General features: G+C 40.9%; 1 protein-coding gene across 1 annotated transcript in view; it reads left to right on the top strand.

Moving 5' to 3' along the window:
- Positions 1–11,063, top strand: part of LOC122540179 (dynein axonemal heavy chain 8-like) — a 1,249,383-nt gene that overhangs the window by 864,180 nt on the left and 374,140 nt on the right. Inside the window, exon 47 of the mRNA XM_043675521.1 lies at positions 9,825–9,932. Coding sequence (XP_043531456.1) covers positions 9,825–9,932 — 108 coding nt within the window. The remainder of the gene's footprint in view (positions 1–9,824; positions 9,933–11,063) is intronic.

The following is an 11,063-nucleotide window of genomic DNA, read 5'->3' as shown; positions in this document are numbered from 1 at the left end:
GTTCAGAGGAGGTTTACCAGGATGCTGCCTGGGCTGGAGGGCTTATCTTATGAAGAGAGGTTGACTGAGCTCGGACTTTTTTCATTGGAGAAAAGGAGGAGGAGAGGGGACCTAATTGAGGTATACAAAATAATGAGAGGCATAGATAGAGTCGATAGCCAGAGACTATTTCCCAGGGCAGAAATGGCTAACACAAGGGGTCATAGTTTTAAGCTGGTTGGAGGAAAGCATAGAGGGGATGTCAGAGGCGGGTTCTTTACACAGAGAGTTGTGAGAGCATGGAATGCGTTGCCAGCAGCAATTGTGGAAACAAGGTCACTGGGGACATTTAACAGACTGCTGGACATGCATATGGTCACAGAAATGTGAGGGTGCATACATGAGGATCAATGGTCGGCACAACATCGTGAGCTGAAGGGCCTATTCTGTGCTGTACTGTTCTATGTTCTATGTTCTAGAAGCCAACCTGCATCTACACTTCTCTCTGCCTCAGAAAGGCAGGCGACATCATCAAAGATCCCTCTCACCCTGATAATAAACTCTTCCAACCTTTTCCAGGCAGAACGTAAGAACGTTAAATACACTTATCAACAGGTTCAAGAAAAGCTTCTTCCCTGCTGTTGCTAGACTTCAGGTGCAGATGCTGCCTGATCCACTGTGATTTCCAGTATTTTTTGTTTTCACTTTTTATTTCTCGCTCTGTTCTATCACCCTACAATCTTTGTATGATATGATCCACCTATACTGTTCGCAAAAACAAACATTTTCACAGTACTTAGGTACATGTGACAATAATAAGTCAAATCATTTAAAAAATGCATCACTACATCTGATTTGGAAAAGTTAAATTGCTCATCAACATCCAAATCAGAACCAATAAAAATAAACATCTTGTTAAATAGTCACCCGTTTCTTTGGGAGATTGATATCAGCAGGGCCATTTCAGTGAACACAGAATCAGTCTTTATCAAAATTCACTCTGCTTTCCAACCCATATGTTTGCGCAAGATTTTACTTCAACAGAGAACCTATACTGAGGAACCATTGCTAATTTAGAGTACACCTTTGGTTTTGGTCACTTATGAGAAGCAGCTGGTTCTTTGCAGGTAGAATAAAGGAGAACCCTAAAGCTTTCTACAGGTATGTGAGGAATAAAAGGATGACTAGGGTAGAAATAAATCTTCGAGGAGAAAGTGAGGGCTGCAGATGCTGGAGATCAGAGCTGAAAATGTGTTGCTGGAAAAGCGCAGCATGTCAGGCAGCATCCAAGGAACAGGAGAATCGACGTTTCGGGCATAAGCCCAAAGATTCCTGAAGAAGGGCTTATGCCCGAAACGTCGATTCTCCTGTTCCTTGGATGCTGCCTGACCTGCTGCACTTTTCCAGCAACACATTTTCAGCTCGGGTAGAAATAAGGCCAGTCAAAGACAGAAGTGGAAAGTTGAGTGTGGGCCCTCTGGAGATCAGAGAGGTGCTAAACGAATATTTCTCATCAGTTTTCACTCAGGAAAAGCAGAATATTGTAGACGAAAAGAGTGAGATATGAGATATTAGACTAGAAAGGATTGAGGTTAGTAAGGAAGAGGGGTTATCAATTCTAAAAGGAGTGAAAGTAGACAAATCCCCTGGGCCGGTTGGGATTTACCCGAGGATCCTCTGGGAAGGTAGGGAGGAGTTTTTGGAGCCTTTGGCTTTGATCTTTGAGCCATCATCGTCTACAGGTTTAGTACCAGAGGACTGGAGGATTGCAAATGTTGTGCCCTTGTTCTAGAAGGGCCGTAGAGATGACCAGTGAGCCTTACATCTGTTGTAGGAAAAGTTTTGGAAAGGATTATAAGAGATAGAATTTATAATCATCTGACAAGCAACGATTTGATTGCAGATAGTCAACATGGTTTCGTTAAAGGCAGGTTATATCCCACAATTGAGTTTTTTTGAGAAGGTGACCAAGCATGTGGATGAGGGTAGGGCAGTTGATATGGTGTACATGGACTTCAGTTACGGCCTTTGATAAGGTTCCACATAGTAGGCTACTGGTGAAAATGCAGAAGCATGGGATTGAGGATGATTTAGCAGTTTGGATTAGAAACTGGCTTTCTGTAAGAAGGCAGTGAGTGGTGATTGATGGAAAATATTCAGCCTGGAGTTTGGTTACGAGTGGTGTGCCACAAAGATCTATTTTGGGACCACTGCTGTTTATCATTTTTATAAATGACTTAGACACAGGCATAAGTGGATGGGTTAGTAAGTTTGCAAATGGCACTAAAGTTGGTAGAGTAGTGGACAGTGTGGAAGAATGTTACAGGTTGCAGGGGGACTTGGATAAACTGCAGAATTGGGCTGAGAGTTGACAAATGGAGTTCAATGCAGATAAATGTGAGGTGATTCACTTTGGGAAGAATAACAGGAAAGCAGAATATTGCATCAATGAAAAGATTCTTGGTAGTGTGGGTGTGCTGTGGGATTTTGGAGTCCATGTACATAGATCCCTGAAAGTTACCACCCAATTGTTAGTGCTATTAAGAAGGCATACGGTGTGTTCGGTTTTATTGGTAGAGGCATTGAGTTTCAGAGCTGTAATGTCATGTTGCAACTATACAAAGCGCTAGTGCGACCGCACTTGGAATATTGTGTACAATTCTGGTCGCCCCATTACAGGAAGGCAGTGGAAGCTTTGAAAGAGGTGCAGAGGACATTTACCAGGATGTTGCCTGGACTGGAGGGGAGGTCTTCTGAGGAAAAGCTGAGAGACTTGGGTCTGTTCTCATTGGAAAGAGTAAAGCTAAGCAAGGATTTGATAGAGACATACAAGATGATCAGAGGATTAGATAGGGTAGACAGTGAAAGTCTTTTTTCCTAGGATGGTGACATCGGATTGTACGAGAGGACATAGCTACAAATTGAGGGGTGATAGATATAACGCAGATGTCAGAGGCAGGGTTCTTTACTCAGAGAGTGGTAAGGGCATGGAATGCTCTGCCTGCCAATGTAGTTAACTCAGCCACATTAGAGATATTTAAACAATCCTTGGATAAGCACATGGATGATGATGGGATAGTGTAGGGGGATGGGCTTTGATTATTTCATAGGTCGGCGCAACATCGTGTTCTGCGCTGTATTGTTCTATGTTCTAGTTCTAGAAGCCAACCTGCATCTACTTCTCTCTGCCTCAGAAAGGCAGGCGACAGCATCAAAGATCCCTCTCACCCTGATAATAAACTCTTCCAACCTTTTCCAGGCAGAACGTAAGAACGTTAAATACACTTATCAACAGGTTCAAGAAAAGCTTCTTCCCTGCTGTTGCTAGACTTCAGGTACAGATGCTGCCTGATCCACTGTGATTTCCAGTATTTTTTGTTTTCACTTTTTATTTCTCGCTCTGTTCTATCACCCTACAATATTTGTATGATATGATCCACCTATACTGTTCGCAAAAACAAACATTTTCACAGTACCTAGGTACATGTGACAATAATAAGTCAAATCATTTAAAAAATGCATCACAACGTCGTGTTCTGTGCTTTATTGTTCTATGTTCTATGTTCTATGTTCAGTTGACACCAATTGTCGTAAAAGGTCCGGTCTCAAGTTCGATGGGGGATATTGGTTGAGAAAGATTCACCTAGATTGGCTCAACAGTTTTCAATTAGAAAATGGCTGCCTGAATTAAGTCCTAATTAAATACCTGGAAGTTTTTCAGGGAAGTCTTGGGACTATCAAAGTAGCTAAGGGCACCTTGCATGTTGACTAGGAATCAACTGCATGATTCTGCAAGGCCAACCCAGTGCCATTTGCCTTATGGGCAAAAGTAGAGGTAGAAATGAGGAGGCTGGGTAGCAAAGGAATCATGAAATGGGAAGCACTAGTTGTACCTATTATGAAGCCTGATAGGTTGGTTCGCCTTTTTGAGGATTTTAAACAAACAGTAAACGGCTTTTCCCAGCTCGATAAATACCCAATCCCTCACCGAGAGGATTTACATACAAAGCCGGCAGGGGGACTTGTCCTTCATGAACCTGGACGTGAGCCATGACTACTCACAATTGTGGTTAGATGGAGATTGCCAAAAGTATGCCACAATTAATATCTATAAAGCTCTCTACCAACATATGAGACTGTCATTTGGGGTACTGTCAGCCTATGCAATTTTTCATTTGATGATGGCAAACAAGGTCAACCCCAGGTCGCCATTTATCTAGATGAAATTCCCATAACAGGGAAGACCATTAAGGATCACTTAGAGAACTTGGACATAGTCCTTCAACATTTCTCCCAGGCAGACATACGCCTTAGAAGGGATAAATGTGAGTTTCAGGCACCCCAAGTGACCTACTTGTGTTACGGAGCCAACGAGACCTGGCAACAAGGCCTGTTGAAAAATAAAGTAAGGGTAATCAAAAGTGCCTGGTTCCCAAGTATGTATCAGAACTTAAGTCTTTCCTTGGGCCATTGCATTATTACAGAAAGTTCATACATAACATGGCCTTTATCCTGGCACCTTTGCATCAATTCTTAAAAAGGGGCCAGCCTTGGAAATGGTTGCATAGCCAAGCCATAAGTTTCAGGAAAGTGAAGAAAAAGCTATCGTTCTCTAAAGTGCTGGCATACTATGATCCCAAGTGAGATCTGGTATTGACATGCAATGCCTCTCTCTAACAGCATCGGGGTAGTATTAGCTCATAGGTGGCCCAGTGGAGAGGAGAACCCAATGGCATATTCATCTGGGACTAGATAGCGAATGGGAATCAGGAAGTTTCACCAAAACCTTTGCAGGTGTAAATTTGTAATAATGGACCACAAACACCTGCTCGGTCTAATTAAAGAGGACAAGGCACTGTTGTCCAAAGCTTCGGGCTGAATTCAGTGGTAGATTCTAATACTAAGTGTGTACAATTACAAATTGGAACACCATCAGGGAGGTTAAGTAGCAAATGCAGATGCATTGAGCCGACTCCCACTGGCAGATACACCACAGGTGGTACCGCCACAGGAAGATTCCTTAATGGTTTTAAATTTGCTGGTCACACTTCCAGTCACAGCTGATAATGTCAGACTTCGGACACAGAAAGATCCAGTCCTGGGAAGACTGAAACAACTGATAGTAATGAGGAAAACCAAAGGCCATCACAACCACAATTTAAACCTTTTTGCACCGGCTGAGACCAGATCCCAGGAGAGGATGGCATATCATTATGGGAAGCAAAAGTGCTTGTCCCAGAAAAAGATACTGGCTGAACTACATTAGGGTCATCCAGGGTTTCCAAAATGAAGGTGTTGGCAAGAATTTAAGTCTGGTGGCCAGGATTGGATGCAGACATAGCTGCATTGGTGGGGTAGTGTCTTGAGTGCTAACAAAAATTAATGTCAGTAGCTCCCCCAAATGCATAGGAATGATCAGGTAAACCATGGACTCGGTAACACGTCAACTATGTAGATCCTTTCATGCACTCAATGTTCTTAATCATTGTGGAGACCAGTCAAAGTGGCTGCTCATGCACTGAGTTCATTTGTCAAACACTGGGAAAACGATAGAAAAACTACACACATCTGTTACAATACACAGACTCCCAAAAGTGTAGGTCACAGACAACAGGCCAACGTTTACAGCAGAGAATTTGAGTATTTCCTAAAGTTGAATGGCATTTGACATATAAGCACAGCTCTATACCATCCATCATCTAATGGTGTGGCAGAAAGAGCAATCCAGACTTTGAAGCAAGTTTAAAGAGACAGCCTACAGCTTCACTGGACAGCAGATTATCCTAGTTCCTATTTGATTATAGGACCACTTCTCATGCAACTACGGGATCGCTCAAGAAAAATTACTAATGCAACAAAGGCTCCTCACCAGGTTATATCTGATCTTTACAGACCTAACAGGGAGGGTGTCATGGCATCAGGAACCTCAGTGTCAGTCAGAAGACTCTGTTAAGTGAGAGACACAGTTTACTTCAGGGAGCAAAGTTTGTGTAGGAACCCCGTGAATGGTCTGCATAGGTAAGAGGCATAGTCAATGTGAGGTCACGTTGAGTGATGTATAAAATTCAGGAAGGTGCAACAGTGCTGAGCAAGCATGTGGACCATATGAAAGCTGCAAACTCTCAAATGGTGTGGGAGAGAAACATACCCAGTTCTTCAACAGCCTTTCTAACTGTTAGAAAGCCTATGATTCTCCCTCTTTATAAAGCGTTACCTTGGATTCTGAGATGGACATGGCAGATATCGCTGCCTTAATGCTATTGCCGCCTGAAAAAGAGAATGAATTTCTTCTGAGACGCTCCAGGTGCAAGAGGCCAGCTACTGCATATTATATGCCACCATTACCAGAGTCAGAGTTGGAAGAACCTGACCTGGTGCTAGACCAGGACAAAGTGAGGACTGCAGATGCTGAAGAGTCTGAGTCGTGCTGGAAAAAGCACAGCAGGTCAGGCAGCATCCAAAGAGCAGGAGAATCGACATTTTGTGCATGTGCCCTTCATCAGAAAATGTCCCAGGAGAAGCTACAAAAAAAAATCTAGCCTGCATCCTCAGACTCAGATGGTGAGGGATGTCATTATTATCGCAAGGTCAGCAAGTGAACATCATACACAATGAGTTTCCTGATTGGGGCTGTTAATCTGGTCCAATCAGGGAACCCTGGATGACAGATAAGCACAGGTGTGTCAGACATCCTGTGCAATCTGAGTGTCAAACGTTCTCCATGTGTAAATGAAGGATGACTTGGTGATGGGATACTGGCCTCTGTGGAGTAATTTGCTTTGCAAGTAACAATACCAGACTCTAAAAATATTGACAGGTAATCATACAGTAATAATTTACCATATGGTTTTTTTGCTGTTTTCTGTTACAGCCACCAGGATTGTAATTTTCTATTTGAAAAAAAATGCTTAATCTTGAAACTTCAACTTTATGAGATCAATCTCTGCTGCTATGATATGATACCTGGACTTCAGCGGTTAAGTTTGTGATGATGCTGCCCCTTTAACAGGATTATGTTGTCCTTGTCTTTTTCAAAATGGGCCTGTAAAGGCAGAGGTTCTGGTATGTCTGGAAATGACTGCTTGGAAACAGTAGCAGGGGAGTGCCAGATCTCCCAGTTCAGGTTTTCTTTTCTGGTTTAGTTTAGTTTTTTTTAGCAGGGAGTCAAAAATAAACAAACTGCTGGGGACCTAGAGAAGCAGCTATAATGAAAATAGGTTCCATGCTTCAACAAAGGTCTTGCCTCTGAAATCTCTCTGAAATCACTCCTGCATGTAAGAACCTGTGTTTGAATCTACTGTTTGCCAAGGTGTGTGTTTGTGGGATGTTGCAGGGATTGGAACAGTACTATCGCTAAGTTGCAACAGAGTCGGTTGGGTTATCAAATAAGTTACGTTATTCTAAATTCTGTTCTTTTTTTTTGTTCTTGTTTCATCTGTATGTTTAAATAAATTCTGCTTTGTTTATATCTGAGTGGTTTGATCAGCTGCATCACTCCTGGAATATCGACTTGACATCTGCCTAAAATGTTACAGTGTGAGCTACCTTCTAAAATGTTTTAAGTGAGTTCTGATGAGATATTGTACAAATTAGGCTTTTCTTCTCTGGTTGAGAATTTAGAAGATCAAGGGATATCTGATCAAAGTTTTCAAGATTTTAACAGGAAAGGACAGGGTTGATAAAGATAAACTATTTCTACTGGTTGGCGATTCTGGAATGAGGTGAGCAAAGTCTAAAACTTAGGGCCAGACCATTCAGAACAGTTGTTAGGAAGCACTTCTACACACAAAGGGTAGGAGAGGATTGCAATCTCTCTGACAAATGGCAGTTGATGCTAGCTCAGTTGTTATTTTGAAATCTGTGGCAGATGAATTTTTATAAGCAAAGTTATTAAGGGTTATGGGCTAAAAGCAACTATATGTAGTTTGCACACAGATCAGCCATGATCTAATTGAATGGTGGAATAGGCTTAAAGGGCTGAACGGCCTACTCCTGTCCTTAATTTTTTATATACTCTGCACAATACCAGATCACTAGTAGGTTATGAAGAAACCAGAGCCACTCATTACTTGGAATACATTTATTAATAGAATGAAACATTGCAGGTATACATCTCTGGGCACTGCTATGTTCCTATGTTTTGATACTCTTTTGATAATTAAATAAAGCCAATTAAATCAAATTAACCAATTTAAAAATAAATGTCTCTTACAGGAGCACTGTAACAAAAATCAAATGTTCAAAGCAACTTTAACTGAAATGCAGTTTCTGGTTGAGTTAATGCATTCCAGCCTTCCAGTGCCCACAGATTTTGGAAGACCTCAATACTCTTGCTCTGAATGTGTTCAATGTCACACGATAAAGTTAACAAGGTGGAGATAGCGTCTCGGGAATGAAATTCATGGCTGGTACCAAACGCAATATTTCCGTTTTTTATATACAGAACTAGAAAGAATTTCTGCTCATCCCCTAAGGCAGTTTGACAAATCAGTGTCAGTGAAGGGTTTGAGATTGGTTGTTTGGAGACAGCATGATGGAGAACATGATGTTATGTTCTCAGATGATATCACTGAGGAAGAGCATTTTGACAAGGATCAAGAGTAGAGCTTTTGTGCAGGAGGAGGAAGAGCAACAATTTCAAATGATTCTGTACCCATTACTGAATAGATAAGCAAGTGCATGAATCACAGACGTTTGGTCTATAGGTGCAACAGGTAATTAAAAAGGCAAATGAAATGTTGTCCTCCATTCCTGAAGGGATTGAGTTTAAAAGTAGGGAGGTTATGTTGCAGCTATAGAGTGCTGGTGAGGCAAAACCTGGACTACTGCTTACAGTTTTGGTCTCCTTACTTGAGAAAGGATATACTGGCACTGAAGGGGTTGCAGAGGAGGTTCACAAGGTTGATTCCAGAGTTGAGAGGTTGGCTTATGAGGAGAGACTGAGTAGACTGGGATTATATTCATTGGAATTCAGAAGAATGAATAGAATAGATAAAATAGAGGTAGAGAGGATGTTTCCACTGGCAGGTGAAACGAGGACAAGAGGGCATTGCCTCAAAATTAGGGAATCCAGATTTATGATCAAATTGAGAAGGAACCTTTTCACCCATTGGGTTATGAATCTGGAATTCCCTGCCCAGTCAAGTAGTTGAGGCTTCCTCAGTAAATGGATTCTAAAGCCAAGAGAGATGCTCTTTTGAACAGGGTGATGGTGAGAGGGCAGGTAAGTGCAGCTGAGGCCACAAAAAGATAGTCCATGATCATATTGAATGGCGGAGCAGGCTGAAGAGCCAGACTGCCTACTCCTGCTCCTGGTTCTCATATTCTTATGCTCTCATATTTTAACTGTAGTTCTGAAGAGCTGGATGATACAAGATTCACACTAGTTGAGGATGGTGCGTTCAAAAGTGTCAAAAGTAAGATACACATCAAGAATAACTGTAGGGAATAGTTTGCCACAATCCGCAGTGACCATGCACGCTGAAGGGAACATTATTGAGCAAATAACTGAGCCTGCTTCAACTGCCTAAACCATTTGAGAGCAGCTTTGCAACACATAATGATTTCCAAGTAATCATCCCCAGTAGAAGTCTGCTTGCCATCAAAATATCTATATTCTCTCAAAAAATCAGATGACTCAAATTTAACATCAGATTCAGATTTAGAGATCTTAATTACATAACCTACCTATATGCAGCTCTACATTATTGTATTATGAGTTCAACAGATATTCAGATTTGTGTGTATGTTTGCTCAATTGTTAGCCTCAAATATATCTACATATTTTTACTCCATTTGAATATGAAGCACAGTTCTTATGTAGCATTTATTTTTAATTTTTGCAGATCATTATAAGGGTCAAGCTTGCCAGTGTCGGATTTTTGGAGAATGTATTGCTGGCTCAGAAATTCTTCGTACTTTACAAGCTCTGTGAAGAACAACTCACTAAGCAGGTATGTATAGACCAAGAGCAAATGTATCAGAACGGAATCCCGATTTTCTTTACTGTAATAATGAAATATTCAATATTACATCGAATAAACCCTGGCATTCACATTCACAATCTTAACTCTTTATCAGTCAGCTTTACCATTAAACTCTTTCAAAAAGTTTGAAACGTGTTGTAAATGATGGAAGTTGAAGAGAAAACTAGATGTCAGCATAGATGTGTGACAGTTCATTTCAGGGCCTTTGAAATAAAAATCAAATCCTGTTATTATTATAAAATAAAATAGATAAAAACAGAAACATTAAATTCAGAATGAAAATAATGTTTACAGAAACGTATTCAATCCGATGCGATTGGTGCCTTTTTTGATTTTTTTTGGTTCCCTCTGTTGCTGAAAGTCCTTGCGGAATCTCAAGGTGGTCTCCAAATCTCCTGCACTGTTGATATTTCTTAATAAGTGTTGAGAGAAACTCTAAATTACAATATGTATGACTAAGTAATGATAAGCCCTGACTTTATACGAAACAGAGAGCCAGAATGACTTCATAATATATTGACTTACTGAGCTAACTTTGTAATGATGTGGAGATGCTGGTGTTGGACTGGGGTGTACAAAGTTAAAAATCACACAACACCAGGTTCTATTCCGACAGGTTTAATTGGAAGCACTAGCTTTCGGAGCGCTGGTCTTTCATCAGTTGGTTGTGGATTATAAGATCATAAGACACAGAATTTATAGCAAAAGTTTACAGTGTGATATAACTGAAATTATATATTGAAAAAGACCTGGATTGTTTGTTAAGTCTCTCATCTTTTGGAATGACCATGTTGGTTTCAGATTTTTCATGTGTAAATCACAAAACTTTTTTACAAGTTACATTCTCAATTGAACTTTGGCAATTGGTGTCATGTCAGCCCAGATAATGCACTCTTTAAGATTAGAATCAGTCTGACCATTGTGGCACATGATTTGGAGATGCCGGTGTTGAACTGGGGTGTACAAAGTTAAAAATCACACAACACCAGGTTATAGTCCAACAGGTTTAATTGGAAGCACACTAGCTTTCGGAGCATCGCTCCTTCATCAGGTGATAGTGGAGGACACAATCCTAAAACACAGAATTTATAGCAAAAA

The sequence above is a fragment of the Chiloscyllium plagiosum genome, chromosome 3 (assembly GCF_004010195.1).
Source record: "Chiloscyllium plagiosum isolate BGI_BamShark_2017 chromosome 3, ASM401019v2, whole genome shotgun sequence".
In the NCBI taxonomy this organism is placed as follows: domain Eukaryota; kingdom Metazoa; phylum Chordata; class Chondrichthyes; order Orectolobiformes; family Hemiscylliidae; genus Chiloscyllium; species Chiloscyllium plagiosum.
The sequence above is the reverse complement of the archived record's forward strand: the minus strand, read 5'-3'. Positions and strand labels throughout refer to the sequence as shown.